This window comes from Vigna unguiculata, chromosome 11 (genome assembly GCF_037176805.1).
Source record: "Vigna unguiculata cultivar grain cowpea cultivar isolate G323 ecotype 2 chromosome 11, ASM3717680v1, whole genome shotgun sequence".
Classification (NCBI taxonomy): Eukaryota; Viridiplantae; Streptophyta; class Magnoliopsida; order Fabales; family Fabaceae; genus Vigna; species Vigna unguiculata.
Window position 1 is genome coordinate 1,804,687 of NC_140802.1, and position 16,215 is coordinate 1,820,901.

General features: G+C 28.4%; 2 protein-coding genes across 3 annotated transcripts in view; both read right to left on the reverse strand.

Annotated features, from left to right (window-relative positions):
* Positions 1-1,429, reverse strand: part of LEA (dehydrin LEA) — a 1,798-nt gene extending 369 nt beyond the window's left edge. The window contains exons 1-2 of the mRNA XM_028054130.2: positions 1,178-1,429; positions 1-178 (exon numbers count right to left, since the gene is read on the reverse strand). The exon at positions 1-178 is cut by the window's left edge and continues 369 nt beyond it. Of these exons, the coding sequence (XP_027909931.1) occupies positions 1-178; positions 1,178-1,366 (367 nt within the window). The 5' untranslated portion in view covers positions 1,367-1,429. The remainder of the gene's footprint in view (positions 179-1,177) is intronic.
* Positions 1,430-4,488: 3,059 nt separating this feature from the next.
* On the reverse strand, positions 4,489-9,643 carry LOC114169567 (RING/U-box superfamily protein). Of its 2 annotated transcripts, none has more exons than XM_028054790.2 (5): positions 9,462-9,643; positions 8,072-8,475; positions 6,869-6,915; positions 5,795-6,764; positions 4,489-4,903 (listed from the first exon to the last, which is right to left on the reverse strand). In XM_028054790.2, exons 2-4 carry the CDS (start codon positions 8,385-8,387, stop codon positions 5,817-5,819), a joined length of 1,311 nt encoding a protein of 436 aa, XP_027910591.1. In that variant the 5' UTR covers positions 8,388-8,475; positions 9,462-9,643; the 3' UTR covers positions 4,489-4,903; positions 5,795-5,816. The 2 variants fall into 2 exon arrangements, with proteins under 2 accessions (XP_027910591.1, XP_027910592.1); XM_028054791.2 differs by lacking the exon at positions 9,462-9,643 and adding an exon at positions 9,160-9,178.
* Positions 9,644-16,215: the final 6,572 nt, after the last annotated feature.

A 16,215-nucleotide genomic window follows, 5' to 3' on the forward strand; every position in this document is an offset into this window, starting at 1 on the left:
TTAGTAATGCTTCTAACTTCTCTTCTTCTTCTTCTAACTTCTCTTTCAGTGATGCTTCTAACTTTTCTTCTTCTTCTTCTTCTAACTTCTCCTTTAGTGATGCTTTGCTGTGTGAATGTTCCTTCATCTCTCCTTCACCTTCTGCTGCACACTTCTCTTTTGTTCTATTATCCTCAAACTACATTTGAACAAACAACAATTGCAGAAAAAAAAATCAACTGAAGTATATATACATACACATATATATATATATATATAATTTATATAATTTATATAATTTATGTGACTCTATCTTCAAATAGAGTATCTTCAAATACCAATGCACCAAGTAGTAAGAACTTTTGGTTTAAGTTATTTTCAATATTTTACTCCAGTTTTAAAATCGAGTCCAATTTTAAAATCCAGTCATATTAAAACAAGATAAAAAAGGAATAATTTTTGATCTCGAATGTTAACCGAAGCAAAAACATCCTTTTTATCTTGATTCTAGTCAATCCAAAACCATATGAAAATATTTTTTGCTCTAATTGTGGTCGAACCAAAGCTATATAGTCAAAAGAATTTAATTAAATAAAAATTTTGAAGACTGATCTTGCTTATGGTAAGAACCGAGGCCGCAAACCCCCTTTTGGCCTCGGTTATGGTAAGAACTGAGGTTGCATAGCTTTTTTTTTAAATACGATTTCTGTTTTATAATTATTTTCACATTTAAACCTGTATATATTTTTTTCTTCAGAAATCAACACAAACAAAACAAAATATTTTATAAAACATTCAATATCTAAATACATTTAAAAAAGACAATTACTAAATTGTCTTATAGACTTCAGTTTTTTTTTAACTAGCCTGTCTTATAGACTTTAATTCTTTTGTAACTGAGACCTAAAATCTCTTTATATTGCCTCGGTCCATAAAGACCTGAGGCCAAAAATCTTGATGCTTATGGTTTGAAATTTTAGTTATTGAATTGTCTTATAGGCTTCGGTTCTTTTGTAACTGAGGCCTAAAACCTTTTACTGCACCAATTTTTCATAGATTCAAAATAATATAGTTGGACGAAATTGTAAAAATGTCACCATTTTTTTATAAATTTCAGTTCTACTATAATCAAGACTTATAAGATAAAGTAAAATATCAAACCTACACTAGAAAGTATGTGATATATGTATAAACTTACAGAAAATGAGGTTGAAGTAGAGTTGGAATGAAGAGGAATGTGTTGAGGAGTGTGATCTGCAACGGTTGCCACACCAGTAAGGTGCACTGGGTTACCTTTCTCATCTGTTAACCACACAGGGTTTCCATATGCATCTGTGAGTTTCACAGGGTTTCCATGTTCATCTCTCAGTTCCACTTGTTGTGCCATCTTCAAACTTTTCTTTTTCTATTCACGTAACACAAATTGCATGTCTTCACCTCTTTAACACAATTTCTATATATATATATATATATATATATATATATATATATATATATATATATATATATATATATATATATATATATATATGTATACGTAAGGGTCTTCTTTGGCGGTGTTCAGATTTGCATGCAGCAACACGTGTGGTTTATGGAGACCATGCAGAATCACAGTTGTCTACACGTGTAGCCATGTGTCTAGGGTTCATTATAATAAAAAATCATAAAATATGTTTCTGACACTTATCATTTGGAAATGGTATTCAATTTCAAACACTCATCTGTTATGGAGAAACCCATAGAAGAGAATAAGAATTAGGTTATGCATAAATTTAAAATTTTAATTTAAAGCTTATGTAGAAATTTGTTGAAATAGATTTTTTTTTAACATACTATTCGTTTCATTATCACATTAAATTAATGATAAAAATGTTTGTGATGTTTAATGATGATCCTTATTTGTTAATAATAAGTTTTACTACAATTATGGTATTTTCTTTTGTGAGAAATAGTTTAAAAATGTAATTCAATTAATATAAATATGACTTTTAAGTTATTTATTAGTGCAAACATCCCAATTTAATAATTTACATTACTAATTATTAACTCGATTATTACAATTTAGGTGTTCTCATAAATCAAACACATAAGAATATAATATCTATTTACTGTTTCTTTGAAATTCATTTTTTTAAACAAATAAATCTTTTCAATAGACGGAGGAGTTATACAACATAAAAACTATATACTTACAAGGCAGATACCACAAATAAACACAGAAAATAGAAAAATGTTAGTGTGAATTATATATATATATATATATATATATATATATATATATATATATATATTGTGAGTGTGTTAAAATAATATATCAATACATTATATTTTTTTAAATTATATTAATTAATATTATATTTAAACAAGTTTAGTCAATATTCTTAACCATTTAACGGTTTAATTCCTCTTGTAACATAATTTATTTTATTTCTAAACTAGTTTCTTCAATATTGTGATTTTTTATTATACAATTTACTATCTCTTGTAACCTTCCAAGTTGATTATTAAGTTAATTATCTAATAATACGAAAGAGAAATATATTAAAAGTGCAGAGTTTGAATAATTTACATAAAATTCTCTTTTTAGAGGTTGAATTTAAGTCTAACTCAGATTTACAAAACCGACTTCTAACACACTCATTCACGCCTCCAAGAAAATTCGTTAAAATAGATTCTAACCTAGTTCTGATACTATGTTAGAAGTAAGTTTTAAACCTGACTCAATTCTACAAAATCAGTTCGTAAAGTAAGGATTGTACTCACTTATATACTGTGAATTAGATTTATCTCTAATCGAGATAAGACTTCCAACATTTTTAACTTTTAAAAAAATATATTCGTTGTAATCCCTAAAGTCACGTAATATTCAATTTAATTAATGAGTCTTACTAAGTGGTAGCAAATAAGACTTAGAAATTCTATACGTAAGAGATACCACGTATCACCTTGGTGTGATTAAACATAAGACACTTTTCTTTTTGTCACCCAATAATTGGTATTAGACATATTAATTAATAAACGTCTTCTTTAAGTAATGTGAAGTCACCATTGATGAGGCCATATTAGTGGAAGTTAATCAAGATTAGTGACAAAAACCACTAATTGAAACGTGCACGCAAGTCTTCTAAGTCACGAGTAGCATTATTTTTTGGATTTTTAAGAGTTTTAAGAGTTTTGGTGATGTGATTCAACCTGGAGTCAACAAGTAACATGAAACATGGTGCGTGCAACCCATGTTTGTAGAAGCTTAATTATTAATTAATCTTGATTCCAACGTCACTACAAAGGAACAACAAAAATCATTGATTTGACTTAAGATTCTTCGCACCCTTTTTTTCACTTAAAAAGTTAAGGTATATTAATATTTTATTTAAATATTATTTTATAATAGATATAACTTATCTATATTTTGAAATGTGTAATTTTTATTGGGTTTGTGTAATTTCCCTTCTTTTATTTTTTATTTTTAATAATTTTTCATGTACCGATAAATAATTGATAATTTATTTTTGTAATAAATTTTTATATGATGAGGAATGATTTAGAGTGTTACATAATTAAGATATCAAAGTTTATTGTGATAAATAACATGAATTTATATGAATAAATTATGAATTTATATGAATAAATGATTGATAAACTTTAGGATGTGAGAGTTCATAACAGTGTCTAACTTGATTTTATTTGAAATTTTTTTACATAACTAAGAAAAAACATTTCAAGGTAAAATAGTTTGCATATCTATACATAAATTAGTTTACACGGTACTTCAAATTCAATTGTGTTGGATTGACAGTTAAAATTATTGGCCTCCATTAATATGTTAGGATATTAACTTAAAAAATATTAGTTACTAGTTGTATTCATAAAAAGTGGAGGAATCAGCTCCAAATAAGTCCAAAAAAAAGATTATCTATGCCAAAATGAATGTCATAATCATTATAATTATCCACATTGAAAGTTAATGTCATACATCTATAAGTTGACCAAAATTTGTTTTAATTCCTTTTACACTTCTAATTTATTTAAAAAAAAAAGATTTCAATTATCCTCAATCTAAATCTTAAAAGAATTAAAAAAAGTCATACTTATAAACACAATCTTATTATAAGATTAAAATAAATAAAATCATGTTTTTCAGCATGCATGACTTGATTCATTTTGATAATAAGAAAACAATAAAAAAAAGTAAAAGAAATTAGGAAAGTGAGAAATAATAGAAAATCGAGTAGAGTTTTGAAATACTTAATTTGAAAAAAAAAATCAGAAAAAAAATAGAAGGTCATATTAAAAAAGTGCTAAAACTTCATTGTATAAGTTATAATCTCAACCAAATTGGCAATTTGGTTTAAAAGAATGAAAAGAGAAAAAAAATCATAAATATTAAAAAGCACCATATAAATTGATTTATAGTGTGTTTGGAAACATGATTACAAAGAATGAGCTCAAACCATATAAATGAGAAAAAAGAGAGAACAGGAAAGCATATCTATAATAGATACTCAAATATGGTAAATAAAATGTTTGAAGTGATTAAGTGTTCTTCAGATATTACAATTTAACAATAAATTTGTGTCATACACCAGAAACTGCCAATGGCCTATGGCATTTATATTGCATTACATATCAGCAGAACAAGGGACAACAGAACATCTTTCAAGAATGAATTATATCCATATGCAATAATCTAATCAATCTGTACAAAATAGCAAAACCATTGATTTCTAAACACTATCTTTGTCTTCTTCCTATATGTAATCTTTTCAGTTTCATATTTCTTCTTTACAGAGAAATTCCAGCTTCTAAACCTTTAGAAATCATGTATTAGTGTATACAGAGATTATAAATCAAAGCTTGATGAATGTCATCTTGCCATTTCCTCGGACATTTTATCTGAGGTTGTGTAGAAGTTCAACAACGGAACCTGCTTTAAGGAGAAATAAACGAAAAATTATGTTCAAAATAACTGCGGAGATTTCTGGAGCTCAATTTTTCAAAAATTTGAACTTGGAAGTCAAATTCTGGTGCATGAGGAATCAAACCCAGTGAAATCTGGATACACCCAGGCATTGTTTTCGAAAATTCAATAGGTAAAATATAACAAGCCAAGAGAGATGTCAAAGATTTTATGTTTCAACTAGGTTGAACCTGGGTTTTGTTTTGTCATAGACATACAAAAAAATGTCATATACATGTAACAAAACCAGGGAAATTTTACAAAGATTTTTATATAAATAAATACAATCACAGACAAGAATAATTAAAAGTTGTTCTAACATAACCAAAATGATTTAGCACATACAAGAAATGAAACTAAAATGAGTCTAACCCATGCTAGTATCACATCAAATAACTAAAAAGAAAGAGGTAAAATTTCTCATCCAATGCAAACGCACATAAAATAATATAAAGGGTGAAAGGGAAAAGCTTCTAGATATAAATTGAAGTTAAACCGTTCATTCGTAGCATCACATACTCCCATTTTCCCTCCATTGGACAAATAAATAGTCAAAGTCTGAGTTTTAAACATGTTTAAATTAAAAACCAAAACAATTTTAACAGTTCTAATGGAGGGTAAAAAGGTGAAGTACTTCAACCATGTAATCAGTTTAAATGGTTCAACTGGTTCACCATCGTCGTATTTGTTTTTCACTAGTTTATGAACAAGCAGTTTCTTGGTGATGACCTAACCTGACTCGCAGGTTTGATCTGGATTTGAAAACATAGGAAATAACCTGCCGACTACAACAGGGGAAAGTAGAAAATTCTTATTTCATAAATTGGAGCGCAAAACAGTGAAGAAAATGGAACTTACCTTTCAACAACCCCAAAGCAGCTTATTCCCTGCTAGATTTTGCCCAAAAGAAGCCTTTCTTCCGGCTTGACTGATTATCTAACATGGATTTGGAACTCCTTGAGCCAAATGAGAAATGTCTCTTAAGAAAAGGTTTCCCATTAGAGCTTCTCCCACTAGAACTAGAATCAATTCTAAGACCTTTACTAGCTTGACGCCATTTTTCTCTAAAGTGTTCATGCACAACAGAATTATCGTCAATATCACTGTCCACAATTCGGTTTCTTGATTTCTTATTTTTAGCCTTCAAATCCATTTCAGCTTTCAGAGCTTTTTCAGACAATTTAAGAGTATATTTCTCACCAAAAGTGCAAACTGGACAAAGTGGATCATACTTGTTGACTTCAGGTGTCAAACACTCCAAACATTCAGCATGATAAACATGTCCACAGATAAGGACAGAAACTACAGAAAGGTCATTACTTGCAATTATCTTTTGGGTGCCCAAAGAAGACTTCTCAGTTAAAAGTTTTGAGCAAACACCACATGTTTGTAAATCAACTGGAGAATTTGAAAACCGACTACTGGATCTAACCAGCCTTTCACAATTAAAACCAAATGTCTCACTATCAAATGACCATCTATCTTTGAAGGAACTGCCTGTCAGCTCAGAAAAACCAGACCTAGACCAATTACCTGAAGACCCGCCATGGGAGTGCATACCAGATTCATTGCTCCATGAAGGCAACACTGGCCTCTCTTCAGATACATAAGAGTTGCCAGGTGTCTTATATCCCAAGGTTTGGCTATCAGAAACTTGATAAGATACTTGCTCTCCTGTGGAATGGCAAGACCACCTTGAAGTGGTTGAGCTGGATGGGAATGGGTGACTATCGTATGGCTGAGGTGATATTGATGAAGAAGTAGAAGGCAATGAATGTAGAGGTTTTGTGGGATCCGGGCATGTTGATGATTCTGCCGACCCCTTTGCCTGCATAGTAATGCAGAAGTACGAAATGTATCCAAGAAATCAGATAAAAACTATTGATAAAAACAGAAAAATAACAGCAGATTCCTTTGTAATTACAACCTCACCTGTTCCATGCTCACATTTGTTGAGACATTTCTTAAAAGAGTTTGATCTGAGATAAACATAAACAAACACGTCAGATCTACAAATCAACCAGCTTTCATTCTATTTTTATTTCAAAAAAGGCTGTGATGAACTGGACAGAGATTTATTACTTAACCATGTGTGCACAATTGACACAAACAAATATATATGCCAGATTATCAAACATCAACAGTCAATCAAAATAAATCAATAAGCTATTTGAACGAAGATTAGCAAACAAATGTATATGCTTCTCTTTCTTGGTCATGCCAGATTATCAAACATCAACAGTCAATCAAAATAAATCAATAATCTATTTAAACAAAGATATAAGTATATTCTTTTCTCCTTGGTCATATGCAACGCTTTCTTTTGGCCAACAAGAAAGACTATTCCACATGGAATTTCTAAGAAAATCTGACAATTTAATTGCAAGACATGAAACTAAATTGCTCTCATTTATATTTCAGTTTATGCTGTTCTTCTAACCATCGCCTGTAACACCTGTCTCCGGAAAAAGAAAAAGGATGATCTAACTTACAACAAAGACTCTCAGAAACTGGCATCTTAAACCAAACTACTCAATCTAAATTACTATCAAGCATGTTTCAGCATATGTTTCTTCTACTAACTGATAAACTGTCACAGGCCAACACCCACCCCACGTCTAACCCAAAATAATTCCTACATTTCTAGATAAATCAAATGGTGCTTTTCAACTCACCATCTTCATTTCCCTCTTTTTTGGTCTGTGAATATTAATCATATTATAACAAACATTAATTTATGCTATGCAGCATCTTACTCCAAACTGATAATTTTCTTTTGTTTTAGGGCTCCATTGTGTCAGAAATGGTTAATCTACAGACTTGCTATTGTGTTAGCCTGGAATAAAAAGCAAAATCTGCTCTGTTTGTTGATAAAATTTTAACCATGTTTTCTGCTAATTTTCAATATTTTTTTGTGTCTGATAGCTTATGAGAAAGACACATAAGTAAGAATACATCGCTCTGTTTCCAACCATAACGTACATCAATGAATAGTTTTACATCTTCCACAATAGACTCTTGATTTGCAGGATTATATTTTACGCCCTAATTAATAGGTTTCTCATTTATCTCGTCAAACTCGAGTTGGTACATAACTTATGATTGAAACCAGGAAGTTGATTTGATTAAATTTACCTGAAGGTGAATTTATCAGGTTCCTAGCAGTTCCTTCTGAGACTGCGGATTTTTGGCATCTATTCCTTTGATTATTCTGCAACGGGCTTCCATCGTCCGATGCATACGAGAGTTCATTTTTATTCTCCAGTCCATCATTCCTGCTAATACCATTAGAAAACCAAGTTACTGCAGTATCTTCACCAGCTACACGCCCTCGATGATCCCACCGAAAGTTCCAAGTTGGAGAATATCGAATATTCCGATGTATGATGTCACTGGGTGATGCACTTTGTAAAGTTTTGTCTTTGGCAGCAACACAACAAACGGCACCCATTCTGTAATAGACTGCAGTATACACAGTTTCTTACATCAAAAAAGCCACCAATGGCACCCGCATCAGCCTGCTGAACACAGCTCTATCCCTACAACAGAGAATAAAAATTCAGACCATCAATCTATAGTAATGATCCATAATATGACAGTTGAACTGAAATCAGACAAGAAAACAAAAGGAATTCACAATCATTACTCCACCAGTATTCTTGCTTCAGTTAAACATATTCTTCCAAATTGAAATACCAGACCAAAAATTAAATCAGAACAGAAGATAAAGATTAATAGAAAATATTCACTTAATGATAAAAAAATTCTCATAACTTTTTTTTTTTTTTCTGAAATAGATTAGTTTTCCACAGTGTAAAACCCCGGCCTAAACCCGCCAAACTTTATCATATAAATCTGAAATAGAAACTTTCATCCAAAATTTCAGCCAAATCCCCTCAAACTTGTAAAACAACTACAAAAGGAAACAAAACCAAACTGTGAAATGAACACCATATAAAAGAGTTCATTTAGCATAGCCATATCATAGAAGTGTCTATGTACCACCCACACTTCATGAACAAAATCAATAAAACACAAGCATTCCACTCTAACCTTACTATTGGTCTTACCAACTTCGTATAAGTTGAAAAATAAAACTCTACCAAGAACACAAAAACAGCATGATGAACCAAAGATAATCAACTAAACACAACTAAAAAAAAGTTCCTTATTTGATCCAATTAAACAGCTCAAAAGTAGAAAAGAAACAACTCAACACTTACTCTCACACACTAAAAAAGTCAGAACGATCCGAAATCAATGCAGAAAACCCGGAATTCACACTCAAAACTCAACACACCAAATTCCCATAACACTAAACACCAATATTGCATTAACTCAAGTAATCACAATTAAAATAAATAATACAAGTTATTACCATATATTATAAAAACAAAAATACACTCAAGACCCAAAAACCACCAAATTCGCATAACACTACCACCAATTAATAAATTAATAATGAGATATTAATTTTATAATAATGAATGTTTTTGAATAGAGAGAGAATATGAAAGAAAGTTACCTTTAAGGGAAACAAGGGGCAGAGAGAAGCATCTCTTTGAAATGAAATTTCTAGAGAGAGACAGACAGAGAGTTTGTAGAGAGAGAAAGCGAATTTATCAGACACAGAGAGAGGGAGAGAGCGAAGAGAAAGAGAAGAAGAATAGGAAAGGAGCGGCGCCGTCTATTTTGACGACGTTAGAAAGGCTGCGTCAGCGAGTTCGGTATTTTTAGGGTTGCCGTCGCACGTGACGGCGTTAGGTGATTACGTGGTCTACTCTCTTTATTTTATTACTATATTATGATTGTAATAATTGTATAATTATAATTCAATTTATAGTATTATTTTATATGGAACTACTTTTCTGTTCTTTTCCTCTCCTTTATTTAAAGTTTTTTTTTTTCAAGTTAAACTTTGTCTTTTTTAATAAAAGTGAATTTTAATTCTTAATTTCCAAACCATGAATATTTTCAATTCTTTACATAGAAAGTGGTTTTATCTTCTTCTTTTTTAAATGAATATTGTTTTTAATATATTAGTGAATTTATAATTCTTAATTTCTAACAGGTAAATATTTGTTTAACGAGCCTACTTTAGTATTCTTTAAAAATATAAGTTAATTTTAATGGATTATTAATTTGTTTTAATAATTTTTTTACTAGAAATTATTATAACTTATAAAGAACTCATAAATAATTATCATGAAAATAATAATTTTATTATTTATGATAAGATGTGAATGTTAAAAAAATGACACGGTCTGTATATTTAAATTAAATTAAAATGCTGCACTTTTAATTTATAGGGCAAAAATAAAATTTGCACAATATATTTCTTCATTTAATTTATGGCTTTCGTTAGTTCATTCGTGTTTTTTAGAAAATGTATGATAATACCTTTCTCAATAGAAATATTCAAGCAAAGTCTTATAATTTAATTATGAAAATAATAGTAACAATGATAGTAATAATAATTAAAAAAGGCATAGAATAAAAAAGTTCTGTTATGACTGAAGTATAATTCGCAAATATCATAACTCGTCGTTTTCACTTTATAAAGAAAACTTAAAAATATTTAACTGATTACAAAATAATAGAAAAACTGATTAAAATTGATTTATTTAATCTATTATTCTGTAGTTTAATAGTTTGCTTTAAAAATTCAATAATTGAGCAAATAGTTGATTATCTTTTAATTAAGTTGAGTAACAACTACCTTGAAAGTAATTCCACAGTTTTATTATATTACAATATGTTTATACTTAATAAATTTGTAATATAAGTTTTGTCAAATTAAGGACTAGTTTATTTTTTATTTTTATTTTACACTCATTTTAATTATTACAAAATAAAATAATTTTGGTATCTAATATGATCAATTTAGTAGGCAAGAGAAAAAAACTCAAAATAACATTTGATCATAATCAAATAATAAATTCCTTAAAAAAAGTACAAGTCATTATTAGAGTACAAAAAACATAAACATTGGAGTCTATTATAGATATCTATTACAAAAAGAATAGATGGCTACTATTAGTTTAGACCACTCACAAGTTTCACAAATAGATGAAAATGTTCCAAGAAGAATCCTACATGATTTGGTTGGTTTTGGAGGTTCTTGGACTAGTCTTGGATAGGGATAGGTTACAAAAGCATAATTTTGTGTTCTAAAGGTTCTTAATTGGGGTTGGAAATGAATTGGGAGAGCTTGGTTTGAATTTAGGAAAGTTTTTTGGAGCAAAAATTGGTATCTTGCATAAATGTGTCTAGGTTAGACAATGGTAGGGTTTTCTTGAATTATGATGGTGTTTAGGGTGGGTTTGTGAAAGATAGCCAAGAATTACCTTGGAGCCTTGGTTAAGGAAGTTTGTTTGGTTCTTAGGTTGGTTTGGTATCTGATGGTAGCTAAATGATAGATTGGGTTAGAAGATGACTATCATATGTTGTTCTTCAAAGATTAAGACTATGATTGAAAAAATAATTGGAATCTTACTATTGATATATGAAGTTAAAGAAAAGAGATGATTTTTCATTCTATTTATTGACATTTTTTTATTAACAAAGAATAAATAAATTATAGGAGAACACTTAAGGGGTGCTCTAACCCTTTTACAATACACAATTAGTCGAGAGAGATAGAGAAGCATAACAACATGGTCATACAAAATAGGATAGTCACCGAAACAAACATAAGCTATTGTAACAAAGGACAAACCTCTTCTACAAGCCCACAAAACATTACCAGTTCAAAGACATAGTTATAACCTTGGCAAATGATAGGCAATGGCTATCCAAGTAAAAACTTAACCACCTAACTAGCAAAACCTTTTAGGAATGTTGGTGTTTCCAGCATCTGTTTGTTTATTCACATAACTAACTTGTTTGTTTAGTTTCATAAACAAAAAGTGAAAATCATTTTAGCATGTCGAGATTTATTTCAAAAGACTCCTAGCACCTAAGACAAACGCATAAGTATCCTCTAAGGTTGTAAAATTGTTATAAGTTTGATAAATAATTATTTTATTGATTCAATGTCTTAATACAACACTTCATATGGAAATTTATGTATCATGCAATATTGAATCTCAATTTCATTTATTTTAGGAAGACTATGAAAAAATTATGGGTTAAGTATGTTTTTATTTTCTGAACTTTGACTCAAAATTGGAATTTGTTCAGTTTTGAAACTTTCATAAATTTTGGTTCCTAAATTTTAAAAATGAATGGATATAATCATTTTAACCCAATTATGTTAACTTTTTTGACATGTCGAATGCGTTTTATGTTAGTATTGAAGTTGTTTACATCGTTTGACACATTCCCGGCTAAATATCTGTTAGGAAATACGTTTGACACCTAAAAAAAGTTAACGTAAGTGGATTAAAAAGATTATATTCATTCATTTTTAAAGTTTAGGAACCTAAATGTATCGAAGTTTTGGACATGGACAAATTCTAATTTTGGATCAAAGTTCAAGAACTAAAAACATACTTAACCCAAAAATTATTGTTGACAAAGACCCCATTCAGGGGACAACAAAGGATGATGTGTCTAGTCGTTCATACGATGATAGCATATTATATATGCGATGTTATAGGAGCATTGGACAAAAAAGGATGACTTTATGGGCTAGGATCAACAAGTGACAAATTCAACCTTTTGTTTATTATTCTTCTTCTTCAAGTTCTTCAAATGTCATTATATCAAGTGTCTAGAATATGTAAAATCTTCATACAAATTTGACACTTATCATGCTTTAATTGATCATATTTTGTATGTGAACAACTCCTTTTAGCTTATAATTACAAAATGAAGCACTAAGAAAAAGAAAATATGAAATTGATGATTTTTTTATAATTTTGCAGCAATTTCTCAAAGAATTAAAGATGATGCAGCTGAGCCCCAAAATCTGAGCTCTAGTAAGACGGTCAAGGAAAGATCCAGAATGTGACTTTTGGACTTGAGCCACAACAAAATGGTGCTCAACACTTAAGGAGATGCATGACTGATCCACAAGAGAATGATGTTTGGCACTTAAGGTTGTGCATGATTGAGCCACAAAAAGATGGTGCTGAGCCACAGAAGCGGCAAAGACAAAAGAAAACCTTTAAAGAATGAAACATTTGTGGTTGAGCGCCAAAAGTTAGGCTGAGTACCGCCCAAAAATTTCTATAAATAAAGATCTTAAGTCCTTATTAGAAGCATTGAGTGGAGGCTTAAATATGCAGTAATATAGTAGGAATGAGTTTGTGAGATTAGAAAGAATGTTTTAAATGTAAATACTATATGTCTATATGCTACTGGATTTGTATTACATCGTTCTACTCCATGAGTAGTTGATTTCTTTGTGGCAATATCAATGGAGCAATAATCTTCTTATACTTTTTTTCCATTTATGCAGATTATATCTTAGATGTTTATACTTTCCCTTGATTTGGTTCATTTTTAATGCTTGTCTCGGGGTACTCCTTAGAGCATGATCTAATTGTTGGAAGGTCCTAGAATGAGATTTCAACAACAAAACTAACTAATTCAAAATCAGATTAAACCAGTAATTAGGGATGGAATTGTGCGTTGGAACCAATAACCAGACTCGTCCCCGTCTTACCCCATTGTCACCCTTAATTGAGGGAGAGGAAGTGGAGAAGAGAAGGGTTGCCATATGTTAGCACACACAACCATATGGCATGACCATTGTTCAACATTGTTTGTCACATTACCAAATATTTAACATCGTCGGCTCACAAGTAGGCTTGAGCAGCAATCAAATTGAGTCAAATTCAGACCCAATCTAATCAATCTAGTATACTAGACCCTTTGATTTCTTGGATTAATCAAATTCAAATTTTTTGGATTACGGGTTAATGGGTGAATAACAATAGGTTATGTGTGATGAAAAAATGAAAGAAAAAAAAAATCAAAGATATTTTAGTTTGTAATCCAAAAACTGGGATATCCCTCGCGATTGTCACACATTTGACCGCATAAAGATATAATAAGATACATTTTGAAAGACTTACCCAACATGTTTTGCTTATTAAAAAATCAAACCTTGAAACGATGAGATTTAAAACAAGGATGAAGAGGTGAACATCATTCATAGTTTTCAAAATATTAATGAACAGCGAAAAGTTAAAACAAAGATGAAACAACGAGTTTTCAAAAATTAATAAAGAGAAAATCATAAGGACGCAACTCATGCATTAATAAAATATAAGGATAAAATTAATCTAAATTTTTTTGGATAAAAAAAAATCATAATTTCACATATAAGTCCAGAAATTAAAAATATATTTAAGTTTATTATCATGCTCTTTTCTGATACTTTTACTTTTTATTCTTTTTAATAAAAATGTCTAACTATCCTTTTCAAGTGTTTAATATTGAAGATAGTTAGTGTACTAGGTAACTTAACTTTTCTTTCTTTGGTTCATTATTTCATTTTATTTGAATTTTTTTTTTAGTTACACAAATGCTCACTTTCTTTCGATGTTTAACTATATTCACCAAGTTTATTCAAATTGTAAAGTATTTTTCCTTTTAACATTTGTAAAAATAACAGATACTACAATTGTAATAAAATTTCAATTCTGTATAATTATTTACTTCTTTTAATAATTATTTAACATTCATGTATTTATTATAATATTTATATAATTATACTTAATTAAATATTTCACATTAAACAAAATATATATATTCTTTCATTATTTTTTTATAATATTATATTTTACTTATTGTGATTTTTATCTTCTTAGAAACATTATTTATATAGTATTTATAATATATTGACAGAAACAAATATAAATATCCATTTATTTCACAGAATGAGAATGAAAACGCGACAAATCTTATATTAGAGGAATGAATACAATGATGAATATAAAAAAATTAATAATAGATATAGTAAAATCCCACCTATATAAAACTCATAAATTTTATCATCTATTAAAATAAATAGTAGTGTGTTAAAATACGTTTTCTACCCTTTTTCTGTATAGTGGAAACACATGCGTATTATTTTTTATTGTAAAAAATAATAAAATTAATAATAATATTTTATTATTATAATTATAAAAAAACAGTAATAGTTTTACTATTATAGTTATTATTCTAGGTAATTTTTTAATTAAAAAATTATTATATTAAAGAAAACCATTAAATTTTTAAAAAATGGTATTATATATATATATATAACAATAATAAAGAGGATTCCTTCTTTTGTGTTCACATTTAAAAACACCAATTTTATCCTTTAAAATATAATTATTTATTAAATTTTTGAGAATTTACCGTTATGTTTATAAATACTTTTTCTTTATTTATCAACAATTATTCTTTCATATTTTCTTATATTATTTTAATAAATATAATTTTATTTTATATATTAATTTAATAACATTATATTATCATCATCTATTTACATAATATGCATGATATTAACATAATATGCATGGTATTATATATATATATATATATATATATATATATATATATATATATATATTCCGATTTGGAGTTTTTTACGTTGTACAAATATTTTAAGTTTTCATATTTCTAAGATTTCTTTTATGCATATTAATAAATGAAGAAACCTTAATAATTTTGAAAAAATAAAATAATTAAAATATAATCGTCCGTTTTTCGAAAGAGTTCACTATATATTCTTTATTAATTGGGATTTGAATTATCCTACAATATTAGTACTGATTGATGCTCATTCAATTTTGATTTAAAACTTGGTTTATTTATTAAAAAATTAAGATTTCAATAATTGTTAAGTTAATAATTGATATGATTGAAATTTATGAAATTATGTGTTTTTTAAGATATTTATATTGCAAAGCACTTTCTAAAGCCCAAACCTAATTAATACTTGTATATTTTAATTTATCACATCTTTTTAATTTTTCCTTTAACTGCATTTTCAATTTAGATTTACATTTTATTATTCTTTTTTTTATCTTTTTTTATCTCTTATTTTATTTTGTATCTATATCTTTTATTTTAATTGTATCACTTATTTTTATTGTTATTTCTTAATCGATTGATTAGTAACAATTTTCAAGGAATGAAAATTATAATGAATAAATTAATTTAGATTATTTGCGTAAGAAACTAATATTTCAATCAATTTAAGAGTTGATAAATAATATAATTGGAATTTATCAAATTAAAATTTGTTTTTCAGTAATTTGTATGATGGATAACTTTCTAAAATTCAATCCTAATTTTTTTTTTCATATTTCAATTTTAATATTCTTTTTATTTGTACT